The sequence below is a fragment of the Opisthocomus hoazin genome, chromosome 1 (assembly GCF_030867145.1).
Source record: "Opisthocomus hoazin isolate bOpiHoa1 chromosome 1, bOpiHoa1.hap1, whole genome shotgun sequence".
Classification (NCBI taxonomy): Eukaryota; Metazoa; Chordata; class Aves; order Opisthocomiformes; family Opisthocomidae; genus Opisthocomus; species Opisthocomus hoazin.
The window spans coordinates 78,765,441-78,784,402 of NC_134414.1; the positions used below are offsets into that span (position 1 = coordinate 78,765,441).

Here is an 18,962-nt window from a genome sequence, read left to right on the forward strand (position 1 = left end):
ATAAAAATTGTTTTGTGCAATGATGAGCGGACCCCCTCAGGAACAGGATTCTCTTTTAAGTGCTACATAAACCTATAACAAAAATTAGCTCTTGCTCAAGAAAGCTTATTGTCTAAAGATAAACAGAAGTAAAAGGGAGCTTTGCCACTCCAACAAAGCCAGGATTTTGTTCTGTATAAACAAAAGGCCAACTCAGGCAGCTTTTAGCTTTACTTTAAGCAGTGGTCCCCGAGCATTAAAAAACAAGCTGTGGGGTTTTCTTAAGCCCTAAGTCTGCTGGAGGAAGCATTCCTAGTGTTGGCATTTTTGAAAGAACAGCATGGGAAATCAGAGAAGATACTGGCTGGAAGAAGAGCAAGTACAAAATCAAGGTGATATCATTATTTCAGTGAAGACAAGAGCTTTGATGGGTTAAAGAAAATGATAAGGTAAAAATCAGCTGTGGAGGGCCATCAGAATGTAGGCATTCATTTTATGCATTTTAAAAAGGCAAAAAAGAGGTCCTGTTGCTCTGCTGAAGCTGTATAATTTTTTTTATTCCAGCTCCAAAAGCATACTGTCAAAATCAATCATGCACATCGTCACTCCTTAGTGAGCAGGGAAACTGTGACTCAAACACATCCCAGTACAGCAGCAACTCAGAAACAGATTACAGGCACATAGGCCCTGCTGCTCCTGGCATATTTTATGGGTAAGCCACAAACTGAATGCTCCTAAATAAAGAGCAAGTGGGCTTCCTCCTGAGACCACAGCATGTTCAGCATCCCTGGTTCAAAATTACACTAAATGGAAGGGAATTAGATGCCGCTTCATAGGGATTTTCTCCCCAGTTTCACAGCATTCCCTGTCCATTTCCACATCCCTCTTCAGAAAACCGTTTCACCAGAAAGTCAGACTCCAGAAGAAAGTTGTAAAGATTGAGGCAGGCTGTCAGGTAAGGTATTTCTGTGCTATTCCAGTCTTTCTGTCTAAAATCCTCAGCACGAAAGAGGTCTGTAAACTTCATCCAGAGTAACAGAGCTCCTCTAGTGTTACATACCAGTGCAGCTATACCTGCAAAAGCCCTTTCACTGTAGACCTGTTCTCTGCTAATTAGCCATATTGTCACTTAGAAGTAATCTGTCAAATCTAACTGCTTAGCAATGCTGGCTGCAGCTCAGCTCCAGCTATTCACTCAAGGCAGAATCAGTCTGTTATATATTTTGCTTTTGTGGCTGGTCTGTAGAGACTAACAGTCAAGTCTTGCAACAGAGATTACAGCTATATTTGTTTTCTTCTTGGAGGACATTATATCTTTCATAACAGGCATTACTCTGATTCATCAGTACCCAGATGAATGATGCATTATTTTAAATTAATTCTATATCAATGTGAGTGGAGATCTGTTAGGGCTCAAAGGGGTTGGTTGTTTTTTATTCTTAAATTTTGTTTTTATTCGTATTTTTCTCAGGCAAATAGTAGCCTGTTTTTAGCTAGCAAGGTTTTGGCTTTGGGGAGCAGTTATTATCAATGAATAGCCTTCAGTAACAACTATATGGCTTTCCAGGAAGAGTCTGAAAGAACCAGTTAAGTTTTAATTTTTCTGAAACATTAGGGAAGGCGACAGCTGGTCTGTCGATTTTGGAGTGCATTTTTTTTAGGCTTGTACTGAAATTCAGAGGACCTGACAAAAGCCAGATTAAGGCAATGCTGTGAATTTGGCATGTAAAAAAGCCCTGGAATTTAGCACTGCTGTGGCAGCTTTCAGTTAATTCTCCCTTCAGGCAATACAATATTCGTTGCCCTGGTGAACAAGGCACGGCACAGTGTCTATCCAGAAACCGATTATCTTTCCAAGGGCTGAGGTGTACCAGATTCTAGGAAAACCGCCTGCACTAGAGGGTTGTGGTTTTTTTTCTGGAGGAGCAATTTGATAGGTTTGGGTACTGAGATCAACAAGACCTCCTGGATCCATGTGCAAAGCTGAAATTTTTGCAGCACTGAATACTGGGACAGGCAGTCCCTGAAGTGTGGTGCAGAAGGAGTGTCGGGATCCATTGTCATTCTTGGAAACTGATGGCTTGGCAGTAACAGTAGCTCTAATGAGGTTAAGTCCTGCTACTAAATCAGGTTTCTAAGAGTAGATGTTCTTAACTGTTACTTTGATAAGACAGTTTGTAGGACTGGGTCAAAAACATGCAGGACTGAGGCAGTGCCAGCAACCCAGATTTTTTAAGCCTGTGAACATGAAGATGTCCCAGGTGCTTAGAAGGACCACAGCTTTTCGGTGCAGTGGGAGCAGCCAGTCGTTGCTTTCTGCTTTTGGGGACCGAATGTGAAGACTAGCAGGATCTAGCGGCACCTCTGTCTCAAGTCCTGGTTTTCCACAGCACAGAAATCCAGACATTTTTTATGCAATTAAGAATGACTAAATGGTATCCTCAAATGGAGGGGGGGTGGAGCAGTCCTGTTTAAGTCCCTAGATCCTCCCTTATTTTACCCATATGCTCATTTTTCTCCTTCTAGGCGAATACACGATTATGACAGCCCATTTCCATCTGAAAAGAAAAATTGGTTATTTTGTCATCCAGACGTACCTTCCTTGCATTATGACTGTGATCTTATCGCAGGTGTCATTTTGGCTAAACAGAGAATCTGTTCCTGCTAGGACTGTCTTTGGTGAGTATCCCACTTTCTCCCAGCACACGGGAAGGAACGATCTGGCTTGTGGATGTGATTTGCTCCAACAAAACCACAGTGCACTAACGCTTATTTCTGCTTGAGACGTTCTAGACGTTCCCTTGTTCTCTTCCAAAGCTCAAAATCCATTTGAAAACACTGTCTGGGCTTTTTTGGTAAAGTTAAGACAGAAATTGCTCATGAATCAATTACGTGGAGGTTAAGGACAGAAGACAGAAGAATCAGATTGGTGTGATTTGTGGTTTTTTTCTCCACTCGGTTGGAATACTGAATGGTTTAGAACAAAAAAACATACATATTATCGTATTTAGTGTATACTCTAGCTAGGCATTTGAAACAGATTTCAAGGCATTTTTGTTTATGTCTGTTTTAAGATGTTTATCTGGGAAAACAATGTAGAGGTTAATTAGTGACAATTATCTCTATTACCATCAAACAAATTAATATGATTTTGCATTTAGAAAACATATATTTACTGCAAAAGTTGTCATGGAAAAATCCTTCGGGGTCTCTAAAATTACTCAATTTATCACTAGAAGATTGCAGAAAATAAACACAGTCTTAAGTGAAGGTTGATGAAATACAAAATTTTCACTAGATGAAAAATTAGGGGAAAGGGAACAGTTTATTTTGTAAAACTTTGTTCAGCTGTTCTTAAGAGAGTCATTCTTGTTTACAAACCTACTGAAAGCAGTTGGCAGCTTTGATCAAAAATCAGATAAGCAAGATGTATGGGGAGAATGCACATACCAGCATCGCTTTGCTGACCAGGGGTACCCATTCTAGGTTTACAAAGCTGTAAATGAGAGTTGAATTTTGTCCTGTTGGGGGCATCTTTCCATAGATAGAAGTAGTGGCAGTTAGGACATTTACTGGCCTATGGGAAGGGAGGAGCTACAGTCAAGGAAATCAATAACAGCCAATAATTTCACACATTAAATCTCCATGTAAGAAAATAAAGTCCATAATCCCACTTTATTATGCAAGTTACTGCTAAACGGGTTGCTCCCTGATTTTATGATGTACTGCTTAATGAGGGATGCTCTGTACATGCCATGCATCAGTGTACAGAGATTAATTACCAGTAAGGTTTTGGTTTATGTGACAGCTGGGTTTGTGTTGCCCTTAAAAATATTAATTTAGATACACTGTAGCTAGACACAACCAGAACACCACAGAAGAAAACACCTGAAGGCAGAGCCTTGTGTTTTTTCTTGGTGAGCAAAGTATCTTACTCTTTCGGACCATAATATGCAAACACTGGCTGACTTCATGTGGCCTTCTTAGGTATCCTGCTGAGTGGGGGCCTGCTCATAACTTGTTAGGGATCTCGTAAGGGCTATGAAACTGATCTCTGCTTCTTTTCTTTTTTTCCTCGTTTACAGGAGTAACAACAGTCCTCACCATGACCACCTTAAGTATCAGTGCCCGTAACTCTTTGCCAAAAGTGGCCTATGCTACTGCAATGGACTGGTTTATAGCTGTCTGCTATGCCTTTGTATTTTCTGCATTGATTGAATTTGCAACAGTCAACTATTTCACCAAGAGAAGTTGGGCATGGGATGGTAAAAAAGCCCAGGAAGCCGCTAAAATCAAGGTGCTTACCTTACATTTTTTGAATACCTAGAATAAAAAGCAGTTACTCAGCATAGCTGAAATAACTGAATGGACAATTTTCAGCTTCTTCGTGAAAAAGGTATTTAATTACCTCATGACATACTTTCACCTTCTGTAGAGGAATATTTGCAAGGAAATATGCTGCCTTCTTTTCACGGAGACAGACTGTCGGTCTCCATCATCTGTATGGAGTGGACTGCTTTCAGAAGGATATAGGGCATTGGGTACAGGTGGCATGGGATTTCAGTGACCAAACTTCTGATAATAGCAGACATATGCTATGAAATATGTCTCTGCAGAGCACTCCCTATGTGCTCTCCAAAATAAATGACAAAGCTCACACTGAGCTCCATGAGTCAGGGTCCCATTACGGTACCCCAATAAAATAAAGAGACGACAGAGCAGTTCTCTGAGCTTCACAGTTTCACGCTGAAATGAAAATTTTGAAATAGGACTGACTCTTAGCAAATTATCTCCTAGAGAGAGCTCGTACCTGCAGGCATCCTGAAAGAGCAATGCAGAGCAGGGAAGCTGGCAGGGGCAACAAGCCCTTCACCACGCTCCTTGCTGCAGGCAGGAGGGTGAGGTTCATGTCTTGGCAGCAACCTCTGCAGGGGTGGGACTGTGTTGCTCTGACAAAAGAAGCTGGCAATGCACACGCTGTGTGGGATCCAGGTCTGGCCGGCCGCTCTTAGCTTTCTCTGACATCAGGGAAAGTTTAACCTGAGTAAGGGCTATAAAATCAAGGCAGAAACAGCTGTTTGAGAGTCATAGTCAGAATAGCCAACAAGCATTTGATAGCGTGATTGATTATGGTACTTAGATTTTTGGGTTAATATCTCCACTTTCTGTTCCTGTGGTCTAATGTCTTTACTTGCAGAAAAAAGAGCGTGAGTTGCTGGGAAATAAATCAACTAATACGTACAGCACTGGGAAGCTGACCCCCGCACCAAACATGCCAAAGGACACAGCCCCATCTGTCATCTCAAACACTGCATCTGCTCCAGTGAAGTCTGCAGAAGAAAAGCCTGCTGAAAGCAAAAAGACTTACAACAGCATCAGTAAGATTGACAAAATGTCCCGGATAATTTTTCCAGTGCTGTTTGGAACTTTTAACTTAGTTTACTGGGCCACATATTTAAATAGGGAGCCTGTCATTAAAGGTGCCAGTCCTCAAAAATAAACTAAAGGACTCTAAAGCCACATGTGAGCCATACTTACAAAGCAGATGCTACCAAGGAAAATTTGAGATCCAGATGACTTTCTACATTTGGGCAATATTCTTCAGGAAGTTTTTTGCATGTTTAATAATATGTACAAATAATATTGCCTTGATTGTTTCTACATGTAACCTCAGATGTTTTGGAGACAATTATATTACTTACAGCAACAGATCTTTATAAAAGATCAGAAGACATTGAACATGGCTTCTTTGCTGCTGAGTATCTTGCATTGATAGTTTACAAATAAAATAAGTTATATTTTTTAACTGTTGAAGTGTACTACATATCGTGGTTTTTATACTTCGGATGTACAGTTATACAAATGTAGGCTTAACCTATATTTTACAGAAGAGCTCCACTGTTGTCATCTGATCGGTTACTGAGTAACGCCAGTTGTAAATGTGCCAAATTACTAAGCGCAGGGCTATGTTTGAGCACCTTTACTGGTTATAGGTAGCGCATTACTCCACAGATAAAACTGCTCAGCCCAATTTTCATTAGAAGTTAATACAATGCAGTAAATCCTAATGGGGCTATGCTGATTTTCACTGCTTGAGCCTCTAGCTTGCAGTGAGGTAACATAGGGAGCCCGATGCTACTTGTGTAAATAAAGGTGGAGGAATTTTGCCCTTAAAAGAAAATATGAAGTTTGTTTGGATTTTGCATTCCAAGGAATTTTCTCGAATGATTCTCAGTATTTATTCCAAAATTAGAGATATATTGCATGAAATTAACATAGATTAGGAACATACTTGTGCAAATAAAACTTTTAACAACAGCAGTAGACATTTTTATTAGGGTAAAGTAAATGGTGTTCGGACATTTTCCCGAGAAGAATATTGTGTTATATTAGCAGAGATTAATGGTAAAGAATTACAGCAATTCTGAAATAATTATTACCTGTTTCCCACAGTGAAAACCAATCAGCCAATAAGAAGTGTGATTACAAAAAAAGATGTGCTTCATGACAGCAAGGTGTTTCAGTGACAATATTGACAGAAAGGTCTTTGTACTGTCCATCTGAAACTTTTCTATAAAACGCCTTGCTGCTGCCAATGTGTTTTGCTTTCACAATGAATGAGATAATGCAATCTGGGTTTTCAGCTCTTTCTTCCTTGGCATTCTTTCTTTGTTCCAGAAGCTTTTGTAATTTAATCTTAATGTTTAAATAAAAAATGCATTCAACATTTGATTGCAAAATGTCATTCTTATACTGGTTACCCTTTTAGAAAGACCAAAAAATCACCACAAGAGCTGAAAGAAAGCACTCATGCTCGCACTCAATCACATGTGTGCACGATGCCTCCTCACTGTTGCCCAGAAAGGTACATACTGAGTAAAGACAATGAACTGAGATGTTTCTGAATTAGGTGCTTTCTTGCTATGGAGTATCAGCCCCATGTTCTGTTTGGGACAGAGAGGAAAGTCTGGACTTCACTTTGATGTGAGGGTCTGGTCAGGGACTGGGGAGCTGTCTGGGCTTCTTGTGTGTCTTCTCTTCATCCCCTTCATTCCTAAACATTGCCAAGAAAAAAATCTCACTCTATTCCTTTTTGCAGCTTTTCGCTTCATGCTGTGGAATTAGAAATTTGCAAATTCTCTGTGGCCGTGGAGAAGCCACAGGACTGAGCAGGTGACTGGAAGCTGGTAAGAAGGAGCAAGGGAGGGGTATGCCCAACTATTAGTTACAGCGCTATTCTGAGCCAAGGTGAGGATCTGGATCTCTGCTTTCAGGTAGGCTTCCCGTTTGGCTTTGGGTAGACACAGACCTCGCTGTTCATCATTTCTTTTAAAAGTGGGATAACGGTATCTCAATACAATTAATCCGGCCTTTTGGGGATCGAAAACAGTGAAAAACTGCAGAACCTATTGGAAGGCAAAACTTCGTGAAGTCCCATGGCTTTTCTTTTCTTGCATACAGGTTATTCCCACAAAAAGGTGGGAGCCAACAAGACCTCCTGTTTTCTCAGTGAAGGACGCGTAGCTTTGCCAAGTCCAACAGGGACGCAGTGCAGTGAAGTGCACACACATCGCATTGGGTGTCCCCAGTGATTCACTCACTGAGCACCTCTGAAACAGCTAACGCCTGGCAACTGGTGGAGAGGAGCAGATCCTTCTGCGTATGCAAGACAGACCCTCTCAGCTGCAGCCTCTTCTGCCTCTTCCTATCGCTGTAGAGATGTACAATGAATGCAACACTAGGCTCCTGGAGGCTGAATATCCAGACAAGGGGAGGTGAGCCCCACGTGCTGCCAGGGCTAGAAAACATAACGTTTCCTCTTAGTCAGGATGTACACACCTGGGGAGCTTTTCTTCTAACCATTTCATATGGGTGCACATTCCTCCTGTGGCAAGGCAAAGTGACCATGAAATGAGCAGCATGACAGGGTCTTGCTGTTAATCACTGAGGGAGACTGCCTGCAGCCCTTCAGATGAGTGTTTGTTCACTGGCCTCTACTCTTCTCCTGTGCTTGATGATGACAAGAAAGAGAAAGAATCACAAGAAGTTGCTTTTCATTTTCCGCAAACATCCACAAAAAGCCTCCAGTGTGAGGCTTTTCGCTACACGAACGAGAAACTCAGAACCATCTCTACAGCATCTTCCCTGGAGCCATTCTGCCTGCCCCAGAATTGTGGGGGCTGTGCTCATTCTATTTGCTTACACCCAAGTCTGACTCTTACCCCGAGTGGCTCAGCATCTTTTTCTGGTCTCCATTGCAGGACTCAGTGCCAGGATCTCTAAATCTGACCAATGTTACTTATATGGAGAATCTCGTTGTCTTCACTGAATGTGGAACTACCTGCAAACAGTGGACTTGCACAGCCGCAGGATCAGGCCCTTTGCTTTATTTTGGTAAAGAGTTTATTGGTGTTTACCTGATGTGTAAAAGGACCTGATAATTACCTGCCAAAGGCATGTGGCACCACAGACATTCTATACATAAATCACTTCCAGTAATATTGACTGTCACTTTCTGTGTTTGAAGGCAAAGGCAGAAAATAATGATTAGAGCTTATTCTGTTATCATGGATTTGCTAAATCAGGTTGAAATTTCCTGAAGAAACCGTCTATCTTATGTTTCTCAGAGAAGCCCATGCACTCCTAATCCTTGCTGAGAACTGAAGTGATAGAAGAAGAAGCAGCTACCTCGCAGTGTGTGCTCCTGCCTGAACAGTAGGTGTTGTCCCATGGTTTGGGAGATGCTTCAATAAGCCGATCGATTCTAGGCTGGAATACTTAAATGCCACTGCCTCGCACTACACAACACCTAACAATTTAAATCTCTCTGCAGTCAGTGGAACTGTTTGTGTGGGAGACCATTACTCATTGATGGCATCTGAACTGTGGGAGATGGGAGCATTTCCCAGATTCTGGCTCAGAGTAAACACCTTGGCCTTGTCCTGCTCCACGCTGGGGCGGTATCTGGATGTGCATCAACCCCCTCGAGTTTCCCCTGGAAGGAGCCTGGGCCTTCAGGAGTGGGGTGAGTTGTGTCACTGTCCCCACTGTGGGTGAGGTGGGACCCTGCAGGGCACATCTACTTCACAGCTTAGTCACTGCCAAAGAGGAGTTGCTTGTCTTTGGGTTTTTGCTGGATGCTTTCATGAAAAAAAAAGAGTTGAAAAGTGCATTACAACCATTCAGCATTGGAGAGTAAGTGTGTGCAGTTCTACTGCCAAATTTCCTCACTTGCGCCCATTAAGAATGAAAGAACAGCACAAATACAATGGAAAAGGTTTTTATATCTGATACTTGAGCTGTGCCAGCTTACTCCAAGGATGAATTTAGGAAACAATGTATTTTCTAAAACTTAGCCCTCTTATCTCAAATTGCGTTCTGCTTTTTTCTAAGTGGAATATGCCCTGTGTGCAAAAAATAAACGTGTTTGTACAAAACTGAGAGAGAAATTATTTAATGAAATAATCTTGTCTTTCAAAAAATCTTGCCAAGTGTATAGATTAAACTTTCAAGAAAACTAAATGAAACTGCTTTGCTATTCAGTCTGTGCTGACAAGATGAATGTAGCACTTGCACAGCTATTTGTTTTTTAAATCTGGAGATAATGTTCTTTGTAATAAGGATATTATTTCCCCTAATACCCTTGCTCCTCAGATTGGAATTGACACTGAAATGTTCAGAGGAACTTCAATTATTCTAAAAGAGTGTTTGGTCAAATCACTTGAATTCTTTCTGGCTTTTTATATGTTGTTATGTCACTACAAACACTTAAAATAGTCACAGTCTCAGATGACATCCTCACCAATTTTGCATCTTCCACTGTTTTATTATGGGCATTTGTTCAGTTCTGAGAAAGATGGAAACAATGGAAGTTAGGTTTTAGGAAACCCAAAGGACTTCTGAAGGATCTTCCTAGGATTACCACTAATTTAGACTCAAGCGTAGGTGTCCCATTCTGTAACTGCATTACTTGCCTTTTCATTGCCATCCTTAAAAGCAATTACCACTTCTCACAGTCATCATGTCTTAAAAGTCACTCTTTTAATTGGCCCTGGCTAAAAACAAAGTGAAAAGGAAATGAAGAATGTTGATTGAAGACACCAACTCATTTCAGTTAGATGAATCTGGCGAGTTTTTGAGAAACAATGATAGATGGCAATGCACTGGACTGACAATGATAGATTGCATTTGTAGGTGGGAAAAACTGATGTGTTTCACACAGGACAAAACTTGTCACATATATAATAACAAACACTGGAATCCACCACTCACAGCAGTCTTGACCTTGGTGGATCTGAGCCAAGTTCTTCACTGGTGAGTGCTGCAGGCTGGTGTTACTGATGTCCTCAGAACAACTGCCCAGGGGTCATCCGGCCCCAGAGGTCCAAGCCTACTTGCTCTGCATGCCTATGCTGCTGCCAAAGCTGCTGAAGAGCACAGCAACATCAGGAGGGATTCTACAGATCCAGCCTGTGGGTCAAAGAGAGCGGCGAACTGCATGCTGAAGGACAGAGCTGGAGGGCACACAGAAAGTGTCTGGACCTCTGAGGTTCAACTTCATACCTCTGGGCAGATTTATTTGTACATAGCAGAGTGCTCCCAGTGGGAGCGACAGAGACCTTCAGGAGGAATAAACTGGCACTAGTCTCTAACAAATCTCTAATAAGTCTCCAGCTGGAGGACTGCAGGAGCTGTAGGAGACAGGCTTCAGCCCCTTCCCTGCTCGTCTCGGAGCAGCGCCAGCTCCCTCCTGTGCTGCTCCCGGTGTAGGTGCCAGCTTCGGTTGCTGGATGCCAGCGGGCTCCCCTTCAGTGTTTATTCACAGACAAGTTCAGGTGCCCTCTTCAGTGCTAGAAAGGGGGCACCCAGCTCTAGCAAGTGAGACACTTGTTCTGTGAGCCCCATTCCCTCCCTCTGCATTTCCCCCCTTATTTACGCTGACTAGCTCTCTGCACAGCTGCTTTTTGGAGGCTTTTACTTCCTCCCTTCACAAGAAATACCACAGAGGTATCCCTTTGGTATCTCTCAGGCTGAAAAGACAGTCGTTCTCTGTGAAAATGCAGTGAAGGGCAAGTTAAAACGTGGATCCATTTTATTGTGCTAGAGAATATAAACATCTTAGTACCATTATGGGGTATGATAAAATGTTCTTTTGTTAACACGTGTGCCGGATAATCATGATCCTTACCTGAACACACAATTTGAAGAGGCTCAGCAAATGCAGAGAGTGTGCTTAAAAGTAAGAGAAAGGCATGTGAGTATAAAGAAAAGAGGAAAAGCAGAAAAGACCGAGGGATGGGGTATAACAAAGAGTGGTGCTGAAGTATTCCTTTGGCATTAACACGTAGCCCATAGAGGACAACGGAAAGAAAATAAAGAAAATCTTAAACGTCACCTTGTTTTTCCCCTTGGCAGCCTGAGGAGGAGGAGGCAGTAATTAATGACCCGCAAAGCCCTGGGGCTCGCTGTCCCGCTGCGAGGGGAGAGGGGAGCGGCCAGTCTGACACTGAGGGTTTTCCCGCGGGGCTGGGCGACCTGGTGACCACGCACAGCGCCGGCAGCGGCACCCGGTGCCCGCACACGGGTAACGGAGCGCTCCGCCGCTGGCTGGAGGCGGGGGACGCGCAGCCCCGGTCCCGCCCCGCCGCGCTTCCCGCAGCCGCCGCCAGAGGACCCCGCCGCCGCGGCGGGAGCGACGCCGGGCGGGGCCGCCGCTGCGGAGAGGTCACCCCGGCGGGGGGGGGGGGGGGGGGGGGGGGGGGGCGGGGGTCCCCTCGGCGCGGGGCTGCCGAACCCGGGGAGGCGGCGCTGGGGCCGGGCTGGCCATGGCTCTCTGCGGGGTGTTTCTGCCCCGGCGCCGTCGGGCCTGCTGACACCGCCCACGGCGTGGGGGACGGCGGGCACCGCGACCTCGGAGCGCCGAGCGGTGTTTCCTTCAGAAAACCCCCGGGTCCCCCAAAACGCCCGGCACGGGCGGCAGTTTCTCCCGTAGCTGAGCGGTAGCGGCTGCCCCGCTCGGGCGGTCCCGCCGGCGCCGGTGTTCCCGCAAACTTCACGTCGGCGGAGCGGCGAGCTGCCCAGCCGGCCCGCCGCTGCGGGAACCCTCCCGGAGCGCGCTGTCACACGGCGGTTTGTGGCGAAATCCGGGCAACCCCCGAGCTCCTGCCCTCCCGTCCCCTCCCCTCCCGTCCCCTCCCGTCCCGTCCCGTCCCTCTGACGGCCCGGCCGTTATTTTCTCCAGGCAGCAGGCGGCCCGGGGTCCTCCCGCGTTTCTCTGCTGGCGACGGGAAAGAGCTCAAGTCTTGTAACGAGTGATTATTAGCGATTCACAGTAGCTGCAATTAGCCCAAGTCAACACGAAAGAACTTCTGTATAATCTAGTAAAGAGACGTTTACGCTGAAAAAAACCCTAAAGTGCATGACTGGGAATTAATTGCCTGGCTCACAGCGGATTTTCCCTAAGCTGTCGCGTTCCTTCAATAAATAACTTCGGGAACAGAACTCTCTCTAGCCAGCTCTTCTAGGCATCACGTAGGAGTTATTCTAAAAGCAAGATTGCATCTTCCAGCAGAACTTTTTTTTTTTTACATATATATGTGTAATGTCATAATATAAAACGACTCCCCCAGAACTTGGAAATTATGTCTAAGGGAGGAGGAAGCAAAGATTTATGCCTCTGAGATTTCTGATCACAGTAAAACGATCATTCGTTGTACCTCTAGCAGAGCTTTTTGTTTCCAGCTTGCCGTCACGTAAGGGAAATTTTGTCATTTCCCATTCTGAAGGGAAAGGGAAACGTTCTTACTGCCCTGACGCCTGGTGCAAAGCTACACACACCTGGAGAGAAGTCGCTATAAGTCACATCTGTGCTCTCTTAGTGCAGCCGAAAGACACATGACGTCCAGACCCAAACTATTTTTGCCTGGAATACACTTGGCTGCGGTCGCATTTCCGAGTTCTCACAGCAGAAAAATCCTCATTTATTCTAAAGTTCCCAATGTGCACACAAATCCACGTAGCTCGGTCTGCCGCATCTCTCTCTTTGCTGTGCGTACCTTTCACATACAGGCATACCTTACGCGTCTATAGGTGTTATTCCTGCACTCGTACAGTGCACGCAAACTTCTCCATGCATCCAGCTAGATGCAGAGGCATGTACCAACGCGCCGCGCTGTGTGTCTGTCTGTCTGTCTGCGGAAGGCTGCCCTGTAGCTCTCCCGCTGTAGCCGCACCGGTTACACGGATCTGCGTCTCCGCGGGGATGCCCGCGGTTCCGACCACTCCGACACCACCGGCAGCGCCGACCCCTCTCCCTCCGCCTGCAGAGAGCCCCTCCTGCTCCCGGGGAGGGGGGGGACACACACCCGCTCGGCAAGTGAGTGTGGGGCTGGGGGGCGGGGGCACCCCTAAAGAGCGGGGGGAAGCTGCCGCCGGGCGCCGCAGCCCCCTCGGAGCCGCCCCCTCGGGGTCACTGGGGCTGGCGGCGAGGAGAAGCCCCCGGTGCCGGCCGCCGCCTGGCGAGCTCGCCGCTGCCCGGCTCCCCCCGCCCGTGTGCGCCCGCCGGGGTGGGGGCAGGGATCGCTCCCCGGCTGCCCCCCCCCCGCTCCTCGCTGGCGAGGCGGGTACCTGTTGGGCAGGGAGCGGGGACCAGGCGCTCCCCGATGCGGGGCGGCCCCCGGCAGCGCTCCGGTGCCACGCTGCGGGGCTGGCCGCGGGCCAGGCGCTCGGCGCAAGGGGGTGGGGGGGGGGCCGAGGTGCGCCTCTTTCCCCCCGCCCCGGCCCCGGCCCCAGCCCACCCTCGGCCCGCCGGGGCCCGGGCTCCGCCGCGCCGCGCACAGCCCGGGGGGCACGGCCAGCGCCAGCCGGGGGGAGCGGGAGGGGCCGCGCCGCTGCTCCCGGCGGCTGATTGCCAGGCGGGGAGGGGGGGGGGGGGGGTGTTGGGGGGGAAGCGCCGCAGCTCCGTGCCCGCTGAACACCTGTCAGACCGCGGAGCCTGACTTACACCTGGCCCCGGCAGCCTCTCCGCTGGGGATTTCCCCCGTCGTCCCACTGCTGCTTTTTTTTCCCTCCTCGCCTCCCCCCCTCCCTTCCTGGAGCGGTGTGAGAGGGGGTATTTTCTTCAGGGTATAAAGCGGAGCGTACGGAGGAAGCGAAGCTGAGAGCTTCACCTCGTACCCTCCTTCCTCCCTTTCACGAGAACGCCCGGCAGCATCGCCCGCACCCTCCCGCCGCGCCTCTCACCTGGCCAGCGCCGCCCGGACCATGTCCGCGAAGCTCCTGCCCGTCGTCTTCCTCCTCTCGGTGTTCCACGCCTGGTAAGTCCGCGCTGCCCTCGCCTCACCCCCGCCCCTTCTCCCTCTCATCTCCTCTCCCCGGTCCCCGCACCGGGGCTTGCGGGATGGAGCCCCGCTCGCCGGAGTTCGCCAGATACCCGGCTCCCGGGAAGGACAGCGGGCTCTTCCCCGCCTCCCCCCGCGCCGTGCCGGGGCTGTTCTTCCCAAACGCGTCTTCCCCGGGCAGCCGGCGCTCCCGGCCCCGCGGGAAGCCGGAGGCTGCCTGCCAGGGCTTTGCCCCGAGCCGGCCCGGCAGAAAGTTTTCCCGCTCCGGCGTCTGCCGGGGCCCGGCACCCGGCGGGACGGCGACGGGCGCTGCCCGGGCTCCCCTCACGGCGCGGAGCGGCCGGCAGCCCTGGGGGCTCCGCGGACGGGGCCGGCGTGAGGAGGGAGCGGGCAGCCGCGGGACGTGTGAGCCCGGCGGCCGGGACCAGCTCGGGGTGCCGGGGGTTGCTGTGGTGCTCGGGGGGGAGGGGGTACGGCGGCTACCGTTAACCGCCTCGGCCCGGCGGGCGTTAACGGCCGCGGAGCCGGGCCGGGAGGGGCGCGTGTGGAGGGCCGGGCCGGGGAACCCCCGGCCCCTGCCTCAGGGGCGGGAAGGGTCTCCCCGGCCGGCGGGCGGTGAGGGGCCGCAGGGGCACGGCCGGCAGCTCCAGCGGCCACCTCTTGGCTTCGGCTCGTCTCCGGCCCCGGCGGCTGGCCGGGGTGCTGGGAAGGGCCCCCACCGCATAACCCAGGCAGAGGGGTCACCTCGGCTCCCCGCCCCGCAGGATCCACCACAAACCGGACTGCAGGCGCACTCACCGGCCCTTCCCCTTCCCCCTCCCCTTCCCCTTCCCTTCCCCTTCCCGTTTATTGACCATGTTCTCCGGGGCAGGCTGCCTCACGCCCCAGCAGCATCCCTCTCCCAAATCCCCACAAGAACTAGAGGCTGCTTCGTGCCAGCCCCCAGAGCAAGCCCTGGACACACGCGTTGCAGGAAAGAAATGCTGCCCCCACAACCTCTCGGGGTTTTCCAGCCTCCCTGCTCTGCAGTTTACGCACTGCTCCTCTCTGTCACCTCACAGGATCGAAACTAGAGGCCCCTGAGGAGCCTGGAAGGTGTGCAGCACTGCTTCCTCCCCAATTTGAGAATGGCCTGCCATCATCCCAGACTTGTTTCTGTGGATAGCAGGAATATGCTGGGAAGTTGGCAGTCACCCAGTAAGGCTACAGGTGAAAATGCAACCTCAAGTGCCTTCAAGGAGCCTAATTGTGCAGAGGCAAGCAAGGGAAGTGAAGTAACAGACTTGTAAGGAGGAAAAGAAAAGACTTTGAAAAATATGTATCTAGTGGATTACTTTGATTCACTGTGAAACCCCTCACACCCCCAGTCAATCTAGAAGGTAGATGGGAATTCACATCGTCTGGAGGTACTTTCTAGGAAGCAAGCTGCTGGAGTGAGGGGATTTAAAGGTCTGTCAATCCTTGGAGTCTTACTAGTGACTGGCTTTAGAGCAGGAGCTCCCTGAAATGGGAATGAAGATCCTACCTGAACTCATTTCTCATTTCCACGTGCAGTCTGAATGCCTCCAGTAAAGTTGTGGTGGGTGCAGCGGAAAAAGACGTAGGATTTGTGCTCCTTTCCTACTGGCAATTCAGCACCACTGCAGGGTTTCAGCTTTGAAATATCAAACATGTATGTTTGGAAAAGGTGCCTCCTTTGAGAACGGTTCTGTAACTGCAGTATTAAGACACAGGGCTTGTCATGAAGCCGAGGGAGGAAAAAGAACACCACAAAAATTCCTCTGAAGATTTTTTTAATGTTCATTGGATGAATTACACAAAAAAAAGATCAAGTTTTTAAAAAATGTAACAAACTAACAGAGAAAGAATGGTAATCTATTGACAATTTCCCCTAAGTTTTCTCTACTTTTGCAATTTGGTTATACGAGCTCTCTCTGTAGAAAATCCTCAGGGGCTAGGTTTCAAAATTATTTTTATACAGGAATCATACTTAGAGCACTAGCAGTCACACTGAGAGATTCATGGCTAGAGCTTAGGGGGGGTAGCGGCTGTAGAGCAGTTTCAATTAAAAGTTTCATTAAATGCTCGAATGGTGGTCTACAAGCTATGTTGAGGGTTAATGATGCTCTGTGATTAAATTTTTGTAATTGTATTCACTTTTTTCTGTTACTAGAGAGTGTCTATCAAGTCTTCTGGACATCTGAGATATTTTAAAAGACGCTACTCTCCTTCCGGAGAGAAGGCGAGGGAGCGAGAGAAAGGAGGTTGCTCTGATGCGTGTAGCACATCCTGTGAATAAGCAGGGCTGGTGCCTTTGATTCTCCAGTGCTTTGCACCTTGCATAATTATTGATATTTGTGTAAAAAAAGTTGTGAAATGATATCGTATCACCAGGGCAGTTGCAGGTCAAAGCAACATGATTACTACTGGAAGTTCTACCACTGATGTTATCGTTTCTCCCAATAACTTCATCTCAGTTTAAATGTCGTAGATCTTCTCCAGCAAGAGACCTAAAGAGATTTGGTTTCCAAGACCAAAAGATACATCTTCAGATCAAGATTTTACTCTTCATGCACAAGAAGCCATACAAATGAAATTAGTCTTGTGTGAAAATAGCTCTAGCTGTGAGTTCTGGGCAACTCTTAAAACTACAAATAATCCACCTATGAAGGAAAGATGTTGCAACTCTTGGTGTAGTACTGTTTTTTTTTTTTAATGTCATGATAACTTCAGGGAGATTCAGATTAATTTATGCGATGAATTTTTTGTGCTTGTCATAATCCATCTCAAATTTAAGGAGCAAGCTTAATTCTAAGCCTTGTAATCCATTAAACTGAAATTCAGGCACTGGGAATGTAATAATTTATTAATAGGATAAAATGATCAAGAAGTATTAAAAGATCTGAATTTTTAATAATCTTATTAGCCTTTGTGGAAGAGATGAATCAGTTGTCTTGATGTATTAATAAAATAATACTGCAGATGTTCGCTCTTCCTAAGAGTATATTGTAAACTAACTAGTTGGGAGAGGGTGGTTAAAATACAGGATATAAAAGACTACTCTGATAGCTGTATTAACTTCCAAAATCTAATTTTTTGAGAGACTGGTAGAAGATAATTTCTAAACATCTCTCAGTGATTACCCATCCACAGATACTCAACAACTGTTAATGGGAGCATCCTGTTGCAAAAACAGCCTAGGGCTCCGTAGAGGCAGCAGAGCCAAGGGACATGTCTAAAACTTTTTCAGATGTGTGGAGATTTACTCAGAATGTAAATTCAGATTTAGTTATGTAGAATAACGTGTATTTGTTTGATTTTTTTTTTTAATTGCAGTTCTAGAAAGGTTGAAGAGGACGAATATGAAGACGGAACAACTAACCAAAAATGGGTTTTAGCTCCAAAAACACAAGACACAGATGTGACTCTCATCCTAAACAAGCTATTGAGAGAGTATGACAAAAAGCTACGGCCAGATATTGGAAGTAAGTACTCCTTTCTGCACAAGTGAGGAAAAGCATCTATGGCTACAGAAAAGACATTATGTTATATTCTGGTTAGTGTGCACAAATGTCTGGGAAAATGGAGATTAAGTTTTTTTGGCTGAAGTTCATTTCCAAGTCACTATTTAAAAAATACAAAGTCTCACAGGAAGATGTGGTGGTAATTTAGTGTGCTAAACTCTGGTTTGCTTGTACAAAGTTTGTGTAGAGATATGGAAGGACTAGCGCTGACGTATCCAGCAGGTCTTTGGCGGTTAGGAACATACTTATCTCTTTTGTCATCCAATCCATGCATATGAAAAACTCACACTCTGAGAAGCAATCAAAACCCCAGCATATTCAAACCAAAAAGTAAGATACAGATAGAGAAGAATGTGCATCTACTCCCTTCAAAATGTGATCATGAACGTTATGTTCCCTAATGCTGAGAAGAAGGGACTAGGATTTGAATGTGTATAGGACAGCTCCAGAGATTTTCTTCCTCAAACCAGCAGACATCTAATCTCCTAAAGAAATCTGATAGAACAGAAGTGTCTTGTGGGCAGTACTACTACATACAGGTATAAAATTTAGGTAAGAGCCAGTAGATACCTGCACATAACCATTTTGGGCTATTTTCTTTTCCTTTTTAAAAAAAAATTTGTGTCATGAGGTTGTGAGTTTCAAATCAGTTTTTTTTTTACCTTTTGTGGTTACGCCCTGTTTGCCTTGTTTGAATCTTTAGATCAGAGTGGCTATAGCACAACTGCTGTTCAGTTTGTTCACAGCCCGTTTGTATGACAGAAATCAATGGCAACTTGTCATTTACATTTACTACACCTTCATACTTCAGAATGAACTAGGGGAATGCTTAAAACAACCACCTAATATAATTTGCTTTTCCTAAATTTTTGCAGAGATTAGAGGGAGAATTCCCACCACTCATTATAAATGAAACTACCATTTGCTGATGGCAAATGTACTGATGTACTTTGTGGGTGATCCTTTTGGGTCAGTTTAGAGGGAAGTAAGAGCTATCTGTATGTATTCACCATTACGATTATTAGTGTCTCATAGCTACATATTAATACAACGATTCCAGAAAAAAACCTATGTCGTGGTATGAAAGCAAGGGGGTTTGTTTTTTTTTGTTTGTTTGTTT

At 46.8% G+C, this 18,962-nt stretch overlaps 3 protein-coding genes across 8 annotated transcripts in view; 2 read left to right on the top strand and 1 right to left on the bottom strand.

Moving 5' to 3' along the window:
- The window catches only part of GABRA5 (gamma-aminobutyric acid type A receptor subunit alpha5), a 58,388-nt gene extending 51,680 nt beyond the window's left edge, over positions 1-6,708 (top strand). For all 4 annotated transcript variants that reach the window (XM_075427262.1, XM_075427278.1, XM_075427286.1 and 1 more), the window contains exons 8-10: positions 2,506-2,658; positions 4,065-4,276; positions 5,177-6,708. In XM_075427262.1, the coding sequence (XP_075283377.1) occupies positions 2,506-2,658; positions 4,065-4,276; positions 5,177-5,479 (668 nt within the window). In that variant the 3' untranslated portion in view covers positions 5,480-6,708. The remainder of the gene's footprint in view (positions 1-2,505; positions 2,659-4,064; positions 4,277-5,176) is intronic.
- The window catches only part of GABRB3 (gamma-aminobutyric acid type A receptor subunit beta3), a 211,944-nt gene extending 197,635 nt beyond the window's left edge, over positions 1-14,309 (bottom strand). Inside the window, exons 1-2 of one of the 3 annotated variants that reach the window (XM_075427234.1) lie at positions 14,221-14,309; positions 11,168-11,211 (exon numbers count right to left, since the gene is read on the bottom strand). Coding sequence is in view for 1 of the 3 variants with exons in the window: in XM_075427227.1 (XP_075283342.1) it covers positions 14,221-14,243 (23 nt within the window). In the remaining 2 variants the exon portion in view is untranslated. Of the gene's footprint in view, positions 1-10,251; positions 10,291-11,167; positions 11,212-14,220 lie in introns of those variants that run through there. The other 2 variants (XM_075427227.1, XM_075427250.1) reach the window with 2 other exon arrangements.
- GABRG3 (gamma-aminobutyric acid type A receptor subunit gamma3) overlaps positions 13,181-18,962 on the top strand; it is a 364,187-nt gene continuing 358,405 nt past the window's right edge. The window contains exons 1-3 of the mRNA XM_075427299.1: positions 13,181-13,354; positions 14,177-14,294; positions 17,655-17,803. Coding sequence (XP_075283414.1) covers positions 14,242-14,294; positions 17,655-17,803 — 202 coding nt within the window. The 5' untranslated portion in view covers positions 13,181-13,354; positions 14,177-14,241. The remainder of the gene's footprint in view (positions 13,355-14,176; positions 14,295-17,654; positions 17,804-18,962) is intronic.